The following is a 16,477-nucleotide window of genomic DNA, read 5'->3' on the forward strand; positions in this document are numbered from 1 at the left end:
TATAGTATGGGATCATTATATTCTGTTTGTTTGTATACAATTCTACCTACAAAAAGTCATCCCGGATTGCAAACATGGGGCGGACGATTGTGAGATTTAAGCCAAGACGTAAAAAAAAATTGACGATTCGTACCAGTATGGATGGCATGATGTAAAGTGACCATTATTATATTTGCCATACTTTTAATAGAGGAAAAAATAACTACGTTAAAAATAAAAAAATAAAAGAGATTTGATATTATTAATTACTACATATTATTTTGATGTCGGTGTACGGGCCAAATACTAAGTGCTTAGTGCTTGGCACTTTGTTGGCACCGACTTATTTTTTAACGTAGTTATTTTTATTTAATACTTTTTAGTGAATCAAAGTTACTTGCTACATTTCAATTAAGTCATCGAGATCAGACAAAAATGCTCATAAAATAAAAACTACTGGGCCAATCTGAATAAAATTTTAATGGGACCAATTCGACACTATTCCGCATCAAACAAAAAAAGAATCACGTAAATTGGTTCAGAAACCTCGGAGTAATCGGTGTACATACATAAAAAACATACCGGCCGAATTGATAACCTCCTCCTTTCTTTTAAAGTCGGTTAAAAATTTGTGCCATACTGCTACAAATCGTTCAAAATCCGAATAAAATCTTACAATGAAAAACTTTATTATATACACATTCGCCTCTTCCCATAGGTATGGCATTATCACACTTCTGTTTTTGATCATTCAGGAGCTGTTGAAATAAAATTTAAGGTGGTACAAATCGTTTAGCGAAAAAAAATTGCTGATTTTCGACGGTATGGCGACCATTTGGAACTGTCTGAAAAGTATGGCATGGCGATTTTCGTACATGGCTACTGGACGATGATTACCTGTGCAAAAATTAGCCTGGTACAAATGGTTGAATTGTTTTTTTTTTAATCAACGTATTCACGTCGGTATGGCGGGCTGTAAGTCACACCGGAAAAATATGGCATGACACTACCCTACTTCTTTTTTATGGGCTATCGGTAAATCCTAAAATTTTTGTGTTACAGATCGTTTGACTTCCGTAATTTATCCGACGAGTTCGACTTACGCCCACGCGACTAGTCCGCCGGTACCAGCGTTCTGACCATCATTTTTCTTTTTTCCATTGCGTACTAAGACCCCTGTAGAACCGCCATCCTGTTACAAATGACCCAAAATTTTGTGTCAATATGAATATATTGACATATTAATAGACCGGGAGAATTCCCGGTCTATTATTTATAATCATTTTATTACTATAATTTTGCAATGTTCCTATTGAGATCTAGTGTTGTGTGAAGTATTATGTGTAATGTAATTTATAATTTAATATATTTGCACGCTCAACTACGAGCAGAATGTCTAAGAACCTATAAAATTTGTACCTCAGCTATGTAACTACATTCAGCAAATAAAGACAATTTGAATTTGAATTTGAATTTTATTGTACAATTATTTTTAGAACTATCAGTATTGTGATTGACTGACTAACATTATCTTACAGACTAATTCTACATGAAAAATATAAATCTAAAAAAATTATAAGAATTGAGATTGGGACAGAACTTTCTGATCACGCATTTAATACAATTATTGTATTTTATTTTATGACATGGGACTCACATTTTTACCAAACTATAAAGAAATAGAATACTACAAATTACATTTTTACCAAAAAACTCATATTCCATATTAAACGCAATAAAAACCCTCATTATAACCGTCAAGTACTTTATTTGTAACATTGTATCCACAAGCCATCACATCCCTGCCCCAACATCCGAGGCATCGATTCCCAGTAGCGCCAATTCATCCAACTCTGCTTTATTCCTCTCTGTCTTCTTCTCCACCGGGCTCTCTTTCTCCTTCTGATTATTCTGATTCTGCAGATTCTGGTTCTGTTGATTCTGATTCTGCTGATTCTGTTGATTCTGATTCTGCTGCTTCTGTCTGTTATTTTTCTGGTTGCGCTTATTGGACATCATGGGCACGTGAGTGTCGTAGAGCTGGGGCCTCGGGAACAGCGGCGAGTTGAGGTCGAAGGGCATCATCATGGGGGGTTGGCCCAGGAGGCTCAGTTGGGGGAACTGGGGCATCACACCACCGAGGCTTAGCCCCGGGAAGCCCGGGATCCCCTGGAGCCCTTGGAACATGTCTTGCTGGCTCATATCTTGCTTCACTTCTGACGGGAAGATTATGTCGAGCGCATCTTGGAAGTCTTTCGGTAAGTTCACCGGCGGCTGCGTGCCTCTGTAGGTGAGAAAGAAAATTAAACATTATTTATTTGGACAACAAAGTGTGTATCAACTAAAATAAATAAATAAAATCGTCTTTATTTAGTTCTCACAACATTAGCAGGCTACAAAACTTAATAAGTCACCAGCACATTAACGATGACATTGTTATAGTTGCATATAATTATAATTTAAAAATAGTACGTAGTTAGTATTTTGATAAAGAGACACAATGCTAGACTGATTATGTTTTTCTTATAAAACCTTGTTGTTTATTTTTAACACAAGAGTTACGGTAACCAACATTATTTATGATATTTGAAATTGTTTACGATTTACGAAATTTTGTGTATAGCAACACAATACCACCAAATTTTTTATATTACAATATCACCAAAAATTTTTTATATGTCCCTTTAATAGTGTTTTGTGAATATAAATGACAACTATACTATATTATTCATGATAAATGATATGATATATATTTATATAATCGAATTAAATAGCTTATGCGAATTACCAATTTATTCTCACGTACACGGTTACATGTGTGCGTGTGTGGGGATGTAAGCGTGTGCGCGTGTATATCCCGGTAGTACAGGCGTCACAGTTTGTGTACGTATGTACGTTATATTCCACTCGGTACTGGCCGATTAAGGAAAGCTGGCATCTTCACAGTACTCACACTTATGCAATTTTACTATACAGTATGTTCAAAAATAAATGCGATTCTAGTGTAGGCTTGAATTGTAAAATGGGTGCGTTGTAGATAATATGAAATCTCTCATAATTTATATGTAAAATTACAATTTGAAAGTAACTCAATCGATGAACTTAATTATTTATTCTCATAATCAATTGTAAAATAGTATTGATAATCATTCAATTATCAAATAATAATTAAATTTAATGTCATATTCAAAATAACGATATAAATAATACAAATAACACATGCGCTCACTCCCAATACAATACAATCGAAACCCTAGCACGTAAGAGATAAGGCTACATTACAATAAAAGCTGTATTGTTCAGCTATGTATGAAAATTCTAACTAACGGCGCGCGTTTACATTTTGTTTACAAAACATATTAAAATTATTACATAATTTAACCTTGGTAAAGTAAAAAATTATTGTAATCCGCGTGCCGCGAAGTAGTTATCTCGTCGAATATAGTTAGTAGTTAGTATACGGTATACCTAACGTCTTTGTTTAAATTACATCACCCTGTATTTATAAAAAATTGCAAAATAAAAACAATAATTGTCCCCTTCACTCTCATAAGCTAGTCTGCGCGCGAGAGAGACGGGCAGACTTTTCATGATGCGTATGCAGTATGACGTCACGCCCGCGTATGACACAACGTCGCGGATTACGTATGCACGTGTGTGTGTGTCAGTGATAGTCTGTGCGTGTGTGTATGTATGGCGGGCGTGGCGAGATACGTGTGTGTGTGCATGTGCACGTATACGGGCGGGGCCAGCAGGAATGTTTGTGTGTGTATACATATGGCAGCGTGGGCGTCGCGTCGCTGTATATCTAAGTTTGCGTGTCCGTGTCCCTTGTACGAGTATGTCTGTATACGTACGGCGGCACGGGCGCGGCGGGCGGGGGCGGCGCGGGGGCGGGGCCGGGGGCGGGCGGGGCGGCGGTGGGCGGGGCCAGCAGGAAGGCGCCGGGCAGCAGCCCGCCCACGAGCCGCGCCCCCGCCTGCTCCTGCTCGCGCTCCAGCTGCGACTTCGCTATCTTCTCCTTGAACTCCGCCACCTGGAGGTATATATTATACATATATTATATAAGTATAGGATTATAGTTCTAGAATCAGTCTCCTGCAGTTTTATAATAGTAGTTATGGAATGTTCTAGCTGGGGATTACATCGTCCCGTTGCTATGGTAACGCAATGTTACAGAAAGTTCGATATGGAGATCGTATGGTCCCGTTGCTATGGTGACGGATACAACAATAAGGCGAGAGATGAAACAGAGATTTTACAGCCTTAATAAACGTAATTTTAACATAATCGTAAGAGTTGATGACAATATTTGTACATATATTCATCTTGACTTGTTATTATGTTGAAATTATAATCGTATAATGCGACTATTTTCTCTTTTGTGGTTTATTTTCCTTTTATTTGTTAATTATGATCCTTACGTTAATTTTATATGATAGTGTTAAAATAACATTAAAAAAATTCAAAACTCAAAAACTAAAATAATTGTATTTTTTTTTTAAATAATATGTTTCTTTTTTATGACTTCAAAATTATAATTTCAAACGATACATACCTGTCACTATCGATGATGATAGCGAAAATGATAAAATTATTACATTATTCTAATGAAATAAGAATTCATTAACAAATCAAGACAAAAGCCTTTAATGTTGTAAAAAATTACTTTTTCAAGGAACGGTTAGTAATGAAAATTGACTATATACAAAATATTCTAGTGCTAAATAGCAATGTAAATATATAATATATTGCAGCAAACAAATTAGTTTTTAAAGAAGTTATAGCGATACACAAAGCTTTCTTAAAGGGGTGACAGACGTACGAGTAAGTACGCGAACTTGTGGCTCGACGACCTTTTTCGCTCGTGTGTCACCCCAAGTACGCGTACTTAAAAACCGTCGAGTAAGTTCGTTGACGATCCAACATGTTTGAAATTTTACTCGTAGCCCGCCTTGACTCGCACGTCTGTCACCGCCGCGAGCCGCGAGCCTAGCCTGTCTAGCTATAATAGGTGTTACTAAGTGCAAAAGTTCAATTAATTTCGTCTTCTTCTTTTAGTTTTATGAAAATAATTTAATATAATTAATATGAATGAATATAATATAATTGAATATTGGCGAAGGTATCTTTGAATCACGCCAAGGAAGTTTCACTCCTGACGCGTGGGCTCGGCGCACACGCTCTTTTTTTGTAAAGTACCCTCAAAATATAATAGTAAAAACGAAAATATATCCTTCAATTTTTGAACATTTATTTTGTTAGAATGCTATTTACTTAAAAATAAGTGCTGGTTATTAAATTAAAAATGTCTATATTTAATTCCTGAATAACATAAAATTCCCTCTGTTGATGACATAGAGACATTCGATATCGGTGACACGAGAGAAGCTACTGACCAAGCTCTACATGTGTCACCGACGTCGAGCCGAGTAAGTACGCGAACTTTAAAACCGCGGTTTTAAAGTTCCTACGTCTATCAGCCCTTTTAGACTACTTCAGTTTTTTTTTAAATATGCAGTAGTATATTTAAGCCTTTAAGCTCCTAATATGAGATTTGTTTCCTTGTAATGTTGTTGTAAATAAGCTTTCAAATGTACTCAGTATATTATTTAACAAGATGGAATAAAGAATGGCAGTGGCAAAAAAAAAACTAAAAATAATGATGACAATGAATATATTATTACTAGCTTTCCGCCCGCGGCTTCGCCCGCGTTTTCAGAGAAAAACCCGTTCCCGTAGGATTTCCGGGATAAAACCTATCCTATGTCCTTTCTCGGGTATCAAAATACATATATCTATACCAAATTTCATGCAAATTGGTTCAGTAGTTCAGGCGTGATTGAGTAACAGACAGACAGACAGAGTTACTTTCGCATTTATAATATTAGTATGGATGCATTGTCATCATTATTTGTGTTTTAAATAGAAGTTCTAGTGTATCTAAATGAGTAAAGAATAGCTAGACACGCAGAGAAAAACTAAGCTATAATATTTAAAAAATATAAACTTACATAGATCTTAAGCCAAAAGCAAGAAAGAGCACTTAAAAAAGAGTAGAAGAAACTAACCTTCTTCTGTATCTCCGCGTCGATCTCTTGCTGTCTCTTCTTCAACGCTACGTCGTCTTCCTTTTTCTTTTCTTCTTCCTTCTTCTGCTCTTCCGTCTTCGACTTGCCGAGGTGTTTGTATACCGGCATTTTCCCTTGAAGTATAAGTATAGAAACTATTAGTATTCAATTCATATGACAGATTTTTATAAATCTATAGTAGAGCCATTTTAATTGGCAACATTTGACAGTTCAACAAAATTCAACAACGTAACCTAGTAACGACGACATAGAATATCATGATATTTCGTTTTGTTAGAACTGCACTTGTTTAGCAAATCTAAACTTTTTTCAATTACGATTACATATTTATTATAATAATGACCGATACAAGTAATTTTAAGATTTGATTGTACTGATAAACCATTCTAAACATAATAAACAATTTTTGATTTTGAAGAACTGACGTCGCTACAATGTTGTTTCAATAAACCTTTTTTCTTTTTAACGAAATCGAAATCTGACATCAGTTATTGAATGCTTGTGAATATAAATCATCATAAATTAATAAATGCGTTGTGTTTTTTAAATTATGTATTATATAGGTAAACCAGAATCTGATGGCAATTAGGGAAATCAAAATTTTGAGTGTGCAACCCTAGGGAAAATGGAATGAACGATCTTGATACTGCTTATTTTTTAGTTTGTTCTCAATATCATTAGTCACATTACATAAGTGGACACTACTGTACTTAATAATGAGATATCCACTTAATATTATGTAGGTAGGTACATACTTACATGTATAATATACATATGTATTACTTTTACACAGGTAATACATATTATTATTTACACATTACATTTGTAATTGTATGTTCATTATCAATATGCCATGTGAAAATATCGATGTTATATCGATAGAAAACTAGACTGCTTATAATTTTTTATAAAATAAAATAAAAGTAAAATAAAACTATGTTTATTTTCGTAAGTATTAACAGATACACACATTATAAAATTGACTTGGACAGCTTGGACTTGACGAATAGCCGTATTGGAAACTCCTGTAATAAGTTTTCATAAAATTATATTCCAATCAACAAACAATATTATAGTTACCTACATATAATATTTTTTAATTAAAAGTATCAAAGCGGGTAAGTCCAATTTACCAATAAAATCTTCTAAATTGAAAATTGTGATGTGTTTGACCCTTCTTCATCAAATATTTTTCTATACACATTATAAACAACACCTCTTGCTTGTGATCACAGCGGCTTTTTCGACATTTTCGAAGATTTTTTAGACAAAATCCTAAAAATTATTTATCAACTGCAAAAAAGACAAATAATTTGACAACCAATTTGATAGTTGTCAAATAAGTTGCCACATGAAAATCTTTTATTTCTTAAATATAAATATGCCATCAGATTCTGGTAGACCTATACTTGTCTTATTTTGCTCCTTAAATTTACGAAAGAAAGTATATTACTGGGACAGGGATTCGCCTGATGAATTTTAAAATTGACGTGTTTCAAGTTCGATTGACAAATGTTTCAAGTCCGTATCGATTAATTCACTTTAATCGATGTTTTTAAGCAGGTTACCTCTCTTCGAAGATACAATTGATAGACGTCAAATGTTGCCTATTAAATTGGCTCGACTATAGTATCTACATTTTCTTTATTATTTTAACAATCCCAATGGTATTTTCTTATTATGAAAAGTAACACAAAACATCTGTGCCGCAAAATAAAAATAAATAACTATGTATATAATGTATTTGCAACTGTTATGTCAGATACATAAATGTTTTTTTATTGCATTTGTTAAAGACACGTCATGATAAAATTAAAATAAAATACTGTGGTAAGAAGTCAATAATATTTGATTTGACATTACTAATTGACTAATTCTTCAAAAGAGTAGTAACCAGACACAAAAAATCAACCTACATATATTTTAATATTATTTTTTTAAGTAACATCAGTGTACTCACCTATAAAGGGCATCTTCCGTATCTCCGGTTTCTTCACATCGGGTGGCGGTGAGTCCCTCCGCTCCTTTTGCTTCTCCTCCCGCTTCTCCTCTCTCCTATCGTCTCTTCTCTCTTCTCTCCTATCGTCTCTTCTCTCTTCTCTTCTGTCGTCGCGGTGTCTGCTTTCCGTCCGGCGATCCGCTGAACGGGAACGGCGTATGGATTCCCGCCTGTGTATTCAAATATTTAATATTGTGATGCAATGAGTGTTATACCACATATTTGGATAAAATTGTTTATGGATAGATATGAACAGGAATAAATCAAGGCAGTCAATTTGAGCAGTGTTTTTCTGTACATTAAAACAAATTAATACATTTGACAAATTCGTCGTAAGTAATTAAACTAGAAACGAAATCAATTTTATCATTCTAGAATCATCTCATAGAGAGTAAAGATATGATAGAAGTATGTAACATTCACGGTTAACAGGTACGTTAATATCGCGTAAAATTAGAAAAAAAAATTTGGAAAATCCAAAAGTGCACGCCTCATAATTTTTTTTAAATAATTATTTATTAATATTATTTTTGTTTATTTAATAACAATTAAACCACATCGAATCAGACCCTGAAAAATGAAAGGGTTCTATTCCTGAGCATACTTGAGTACGCTTGAGCGTAAGAGAAAAAAAAAGACTCGATTAGTAAAGTATTTCGGTCGCTATCGTGTTAACAAGAAAAAGGATCCGCACATACAGACACACGGACGTCCAAGACAGAACTTTTTTAAACTGTTTTTTAACTAGTTTAAATAACAAAAATGACATCAAAAATATCATGAACGTTAAAAATAGTGTTTTTTCTTAATATGTGTGTGTATGTATTATCTTACAAGTGCAATGTATGATACATAAAGACATTTTAAGTTTGAAAAATCAGATGTTTTGCGCGAAGTGACAGTAGTACCCACCTCAACGCTTCGCTTATGAGGCGTGCAAAAAAGTATGGTACTACTTTCTAGAGCAATATCCATCTCACTGACTTTGAACGAAAGGTATAATTGAATATCGTCCGCATAGAGATGGTATTTACAATATTTTATGCATTGTGTCACATCAGCCGTATACAGTATGAACAGAAGGGGGCCAAGAATGGAGCCTTGCGGTACTCCTCTAGAAACTTCCGCCCACGCAGATGAACAAGCCCTTTGTCCATTATCCCCTTTTATTTCGACCATTTGTGAGCGACAAGAAAGATAGCTTTTAAACCACATTATGATTTTACACATATGATTTTTTTAAATAATAATTTTGAAGTTGACCATACGTACATTTTTGTTGTAAATTACTAAATGAATATGACTGACTGAGATGATACTAATAAGCTTACGAAAACAACATATTAAAAAAAATATAAGAAAAACAAAATAGGACGAAGTAAATATTCGGCACGAGGTAAATGAATAAAGTCATTATTTCATTCTAAATATAATATATCAGTTCACAGGGAAATTCTGGCCAATAAATAACACAATAATATGTGTTTCGTTACCGTGTAATTGATCGTGGTGTCTATTATCGATGTTTGGCACAGAGTATGCAAACAAAGGTTGTCAAATTATTTTGCAACTGTCATGCACCACGACAGTCGAGACCTTAATCTGTGGTCGACACTTGTACTTCCGCATTCGATCGAGCCGCTCCTCTGCTGTGTGCGCGCGCGGCGGCTATTGAAACACGTGTATCGCATCGGATGATTGGGCGCAAATTCATCGAGTGCTGCAGCATCTCAAGGTACGTGGTGCATTGTTTTTGCTGCTCACTATATTCCGAACATCGATTTTGTGTTAACGTAATTTTCCCTAATGTAGTAGAAGCCACCCGCTATTTCGGCTTGGTGCGATTCTACATTATTTCTGGTGCCGAAACCCGGGAATTTGCGTATCAATTATCATATTCAAAAGCTTATGGTATTACTGGTCACACGTAATTCATAATCTAAAATCAAATTCAATTCCGTTCGTATTAGGTTCTTTGTTTAACAAAGTAGGAAGTTGTTATAAGATCTATTTAAGCAAACACTTATTTTATCGGTGCTTAAATTCAACCGGCTTAAAACAATTTCATATTCTAAAACTTAATACATATTCAGAAGTACAAGTCAAAGTGTTTAATTATTGTAGGAACTAGTTAAGCAATCACATATTTCATCGGTGCTTAATTTTACACAGGCCTATAGTAATTTCACATTCCAAAACATAATTCATTCACGTTACAGTTTATCCTAACTACATAACTAATATTAAAACGTAATATTAGGTCAAATCGTAATATAAAATAATTTCATTTTATATTAACACTCGGGGGTAAATTGACAATCGAACGTCGAACATTCCAGCGGCTCGCGCAGCGCATCATCACTTTAACTTGTTATTGTAAGTTATAATCTGTATTCATTCACATTACCGTTTCATGCGATTTTCATCCTTAACTTCATATGCGTAAAGGTGAAATAATAATTTCATTGTTTCATTTTATTTCATTGTTTGAAAAATTACATCGAAGATTAACTTTGTTATTTAATTGTTTGTGTTTAAACGTTTTTACATTTTGTTTATTCGATATATAAATTTAAATTTAATAAGATGTCTTTATTAACTAAACATTCAACTCGGAAGTTAGGTTCTTTGAAAAAATTAAAATCTAAATCGGTGGATGAATATTATACGACTAAGGACTTATCGACATTGCGTAGAAAACGTACTATAGCGCTTAAAAGATTATCGAAGGCGTTAGAAATAGGTAATGCAGCTTTGAGTGATCGTTCACAATACGACCTATTTTTATCGTATCATCAGGAAATTAAACAAATCGTTTCAAATTTCGAAAATGCTCATTTTAATATACTCGATCTGTCGGACGACGCGGATAATGAAACTGAAATTGAGGAACAATTCGATGAATTATATTTTCAGATACAGTCTATTTATATTAGTTTAACTAAACATGATACAAATAATTCGATTAACTCGAACATCAATTCATCGAATATCCGTTTACCTAAAATTACATTGCCACATTTTTCGGGCAATATCAAGCAGTGGCCTGTGTTTTATGATACGTTTAATTCTTTAATTCATAACTCAACGTCAATTTCGGACACGGAAAGGTTTCATTATTTAATTTCTTCTCTTAGCGGGGATGCGTTATCGGTGGTTAAGGCGTTCCCTATGACTCATGAATATTATCGCGACGCGTATGAAGCTCTTATTAATCGCTATAAATGTAAACGAACATTAGCTTTTACTTGTTGGCAAGATATTTTAAACACTAACTTCATGCATAACAACGCAACTGAGTTTCAAAAGTCACTCGACTTATTCGATGAAAATTTAAATATTTTAAAATCTATTGAGTTACCGATAGATCGTTGGGATTTTGTTTTAGTTTACCATATTTTATCAAAATTAGACAAGAACTTACGCCGCGATTTTGAGGAGAAATATTCTAACGTGGAGTTGCCGTCTTATGATCAATTAAGGGGGTTTTTGCGTTCCAAATGCGAAGCCTTATTACGAGATACACATTTTTCTTGTGTGAACAAATCTTTAAAGCCTTCGACTACTCAAAATCAATCGACGAAACGTTTCAATTCAAATGCACTTGTTGCTATGAACAATAGAGGTAATTCGAACGATAAGTCTAAAGTTTATTCAAGTAGCTGCGCGTATTGCCATAAGTCGCATTCTATTTTTTCTTGTCAAGATTTTATTAGTAAATCGATTGACGATCGTATGGCTATTGCCACTCAAAACAATTGGTGCTTTAATTGCCTGAAGCCATCACATCAATTAAAAAATTGCAAATCTATTTTTTCGTGTCGTATGTGTAAGCGTAAACATCACACCTTACTCCATCGCGATCATAACACTAAGATCGAATCAAATCAAATCGGGTCGTCGCTGGTGTTAAGGTCACATACGAATCATACAGTGCTGTTAGCCACAGCTATCGTTCAGGTTAAGGATGCTTCAGGTAATATGCAATCGTTTCGTGCCCTGTTTGATACGGGCAGTCAAAGCAATTTCATAACAAAATCAGCAGTAAAAACTTTAAATTTAACGCCGGCTTCAACAACCGCGGCAATTAGTGGCATAGGGGAAGCGGATGCACCTGTTATTGGTGACGTCACTTGTTCTATCGGCTCTAACGGTCGAATTCTATTTAACTTGGATATGCACGTCATATCTAAAATATGTGGCGATCAACCTATCGCTCAACTTAATTCATCAAGTTGGTCCCATATTAAATCGTTGCCGTTAGCGGACCCTGGTTTCGATATACCTGGTCCCATTGACATTTTGCTTGCTGCTGATGTATTCGCTGACTCTGTTCTTAATCAACATATCAAGGGAGGTGTCAACCAACCTACCGCGTTTAATTCAATCTTTGGTTGGCTACTTCTAGGTAAAACTAATATTTCATGTAGTAGTCTGTTGCAGGCGTTGCCTGTAATCGATAATGATTTAAATTCATTAGTTCATCGTTTTTGGGAATTAGATTCAGTACCGCAAACTTCAATGCTGACTCCAGACGAGTTATTATGCGAACGTAAATTCGTTAATGAACACTCACGTGATCAATCTGGGCGTTATATTGTTCGTATTCCGTTTAAGAATAATTCAGAACCGACATTTGAGGGCTCTCGCGAAGTTGCTTTGCGTAGGTTCTATGCTATCGAACGTAGGTTGTCACGTGACGCTTTGTTAAAATCGCAATATGTCGACTTTATGTCTGATTACATCGAAAGTGGTCACATGACAGTGGTTCCTGCAGCACAAGTTGGTACAGGAAAATATTACATACCTCATCATTGCGTTCTACGCCCTGACTCTGCGACCACACGCCTCCGCGTTGTATTCGACGCTTCTGCGAAGGATATGCATTCTAAGTCACTGAATGACACACAACTTATCGGCCCAAAGCTACAACCGAATATTTTAAATCTACTTTTACGCTTTAGGGAACACAACGTTGTCTTCATGGCTGATGCTCGTCAAATGTTTAGACAGATTGTAGTAGCGCAAGAACATCGTGATTACCAACGCATTTTCTGGAGGAGTTCTCCTGATGAGCCCCTCTTAGAATATCGTTTAAATACAGTCACATATGGATTAGCTTCGTCTCCGTTTCTCGCTTGCCGTACTCTTCGACAGCTTGCTGAAGATGAGGGAGATTCTTATCCACTCGCAAAACGAGTACTACTGTCTGATGTTTATTGTGATGACGTCACAACCGGATTTTCATCGTTAGAGGTCGCTCAGGAAGCAAAGTCGCAGATTATTAAACTTTTTAAGTGTGGACAGTTTGAACTTAGGAAGTGGGCTAGTAATAAACCGCAGTTATTGTCTGATCTACCCAGTGATAGTTGTTTGACTGGATCCGTATCGTTAGACAATTCTGATAATCAAATTCTTAAGGTATTAGGTCTTAAATGGAATCCATCCACAGATACGTTCGTTTTCGAAATTGAATCTACTTATCGGCCATGTACTAAGCGGTCAATTCTTAGTGAACTCGCTAGGGTTTTCGATCCGTTAGGTTTTTTATCTCCCATCACAATTCAATCAAAATGTTTAATTCAGAAGTTGTGGATTCTCGGCGTTGGATGGGACCAAACGCCGCCTAACGAGATCATCAATACATGGAACAAACATCGCACTCAACTTAATCTTTTGAGTGAACTTCTAATTCCTCGGCAACTTACCTGCGCGGATGCTGTATCGTATGAGCTACATGGGTTTTGTGACAGTTCTACCCTTGCATACGGAGCTGTCATCTATTTACGTGTTACAGATGCTGTTGGTAATATTCATGTTTTCTTCGTTTGCTCTAAGGCTCGAGTTGCACCTCTTAAACATACATCGTTACCACGACTCGAGCTCTGTGCTGCAGTTCTTCTATCAGATCTTTACAAATTTGTAAAAGATACGTATCTTTCTCGTATTCATATTGATTCTGTATATTTGTGGTCTGACTCAACCATCGTTTTGTCTTGGCTGCGTTCTCATTCTTCGCGTTGGACAACATTTGTCGCGAATCGTGTCAGTCACATACAGGATATCACCCCTACAGACTGGTGGCATCATGTATCCTCAGGTGATAATCCTGCTGATTTGTGTTCACGAGGTTTATTTCCGAGTGAGCTTGTGCACAATGCCTTATGGTGGGCGGGACCGTGCTGGTTAACCCAAGGTAGTGATACTTGGCCTACGGATACAGCTGTTGTCACATCAAATGAGGAGAAGGTCGTTATGGAGAAGGAGCAACGGAAGGTAGCTCTTTCCGCTGAAGAGAGAGCTCCAATCGAACCAACAATAATTGACTCTTTACTTAATCGTTATTCATCATTTCAAACAATCGTTAACATTTTGGCATTTGTATATCGTTTTATCAATAACTCTAAAAACCCAGCTCAAGCTAATCGTAATAATTTCATTAATAACGTTGAAAGACATAACGCATTATTAAAAATCGTTAAACATGTACAGAGTCAGGTCTTTTCGAACGAAATTGCTAATCTTAAATCGAACAAACCTTTATCGAAACCTTTTCGAAAACTCAATCCATTTATCGATCGATTAGGTATTCTCAGGGTGGGCGGTAGAATTTCACGCGCAGGTTTAGAATACGAACAAAGGCATCCAGCCTTTCTACCGTCTGATCATCCATTAACGTTTTTAATTATCGACAACATTCATCGTAACTACTTGCATCCGGGCATCAATACTACGCATTTCTTACTTCTTCAACAATTTTGGATCATATCGGCAAAACGTACTGTACGCAATCGTTTAAGTAAATGTATACAATGCTATCGAACCAATCCGAAGCCATTACAACCGTTTATGAGTGATTTACCGTCATACCGTGTTAATCAAGTCAAACCATTTTCTATAGTAGGCGTCGATTTCGGCGGACCGTTTCGTATTAAATTAGGCCCACATCGAGGTGCTAAGATTGAAAAGGCTTGCCTTTGTCTTTTTATTTGTCTTACAACAAAAGCAGTACACCTCGAGGTGGTGTCTACACTGTCCACTGACGCATTTATAGCTGCGTTACGACGCTTTGTGGCACGCCGTGGTCGATGTAACGTGATACACGCGGATTGTGGAACAAACTTTATCGGTGCAAGAAATCAATTATCGTCTCTTATGCATCAAGCTTCTAATTTAGAAAAGATCGAATTTAAGTTTAATCCTCCATCAGCTCCTCATTTCGGTGGTGTATGGGAAATTCAAATCAAGGCGGCTAAATCTCATTTACTTCGTGTAGTTGGTGATCAAGTTCTTACGTTTGAAGAACTTACAACGCTTTTCGTGCAAATCGAAGCAGTATTAAATTCGCGACCGCTTTGTCCAATCAGTTCGGATCCAAATGATCTATCGGTCTTAACTCCAGGCCATTTCCTTACCTTAGAGCCTTTGACAGCTGTCCCTGATGAAGATCTATCAAATGTTAATATAAGTCGGCTTCATCGGTGGCAGTTGTTACAATCATTTCACCAGAGTTTTTGGTCCAAATGGAAACACGAGTATCTTAACTCACTAACACAACGCGCCAAATGGACTAAGGATTCTAAACCGCTTCAGATAGGCTCAATGGTGATAATTAAGGATGAAAATCGTGCGCCACTACAATGGTCTCTTGCCAGAGTAGTGGATCTTTTACCCGGTTCTGATGGTGTAGCTCGGATTGCAGTAGTTAAAACAGCGAAAAATCATATAATTCAAGGACCGTTGGTTAAGTTATGCCCTCTACCAATCGAGGACTAGCTTAAATCGTTTATCTTTCTTTAGTATCGTAAGGTATCTAGACATTAAGTTATCGTTAGCAATAAGATATCGTGTCTGTGTAACATCTATCGTGTTATACAGAATCAATTAGTTAGGTAACTAGTTTTTATCGTAATCAATAAGTATCATCAATAATTATGCGGATCATTCTTATCGTTCTCGTTCCCATTATGTTCTATTTATCGTCTGACCAGAAAATACCATAGGCATTTTGGTGGGCGGGATGTTTCGTTACCGTGTAATTGATCGTGGTGTCTATTATCGATGTTTGGCACAGAGTATGCAAACAAAGGTTGTCAAATTATTTTGCAACTGTCATGCACCACGACAGTCGAGACCTTAATCTGTGGTCGACACTTGTACTTCCGCATTCGATCGAGCCGCTCCTCTGCTGTGTGCGCGCGCGGCGGCTATTGAAACACGTGTATCGCATCGGATGATTGGGCGCAAATTCATCGAGTGCTGCAGCATCTCAAGGTACGTGGTGCATTGTTTTTGCTGCTCACTATATTCCGAACATCGATTTTGTGTTAACGTAATTTTCCCTAATGTAGTAGAAGCCACCCGCTATTTCGGCTTGGTGCGATTCTACAATATGTGATAAGAGGTC

General features: G+C 36.1%; 2 protein-coding genes across 4 annotated transcripts in view; one reads left to right on the forward strand and one right to left on the reverse strand.

Annotated features, from left to right (window-relative positions):
• Window positions 1-265: 265 nt before the first annotated feature.
• The window catches only part of LOC149482533 (uncharacterized), a 32,880-nt gene continuing 16,668 nt past the window's right edge, over window positions 266-16,477 (reverse strand). For 2 of the 3 annotated variants that reach the window (XM_089704325.1, XM_089704323.1), the window contains exons 11-14: window positions 8,032-8,240; window positions 6,051-6,184; window positions 3,837-4,015; window positions 266-2,263 (exon numbers count right to left, since the gene is read on the reverse strand). In XM_089704325.1, the coding sequence (XP_089560451.1) occupies window positions 1,774-2,263; window positions 3,837-4,015; window positions 6,051-6,184; window positions 8,032-8,240 (1,012 nt within the window). In that variant the 3' untranslated portion in view covers window positions 266-1,773. The remainder of the gene's footprint in view (window positions 2,264-3,836; window positions 4,016-6,050; window positions 6,185-8,031; window positions 8,241-16,477) is intronic. The other variant, XR_016316730.1, reaches the window with a different exon arrangement.
• LOC149482534 (uncharacterized) lies at window positions 9,542-16,457 on the forward strand. The gene has a single exon (XM_089704321.1). It carries the CDS (start codon window positions 10,657-10,659, stop codon window positions 15,844-15,846), a length of 5,190 nt encoding a protein of 1,729 aa, XP_089560447.1. The 5' UTR covers window positions 9,542-10,656; the 3' UTR covers window positions 15,847-16,457.

The sequence above is a fragment of the Colias philodice genome, chromosome 15, assembly GCF_061535455.1.
Source record: "Colias philodice isolate Cphi_HAF_F1 chromosome 15, ilColPhil1 Martin Lab GWU primary, whole genome shotgun sequence".
Classification (NCBI taxonomy): Eukaryota; Metazoa; Arthropoda; class Insecta; order Lepidoptera; family Pieridae; genus Colias; species Colias philodice.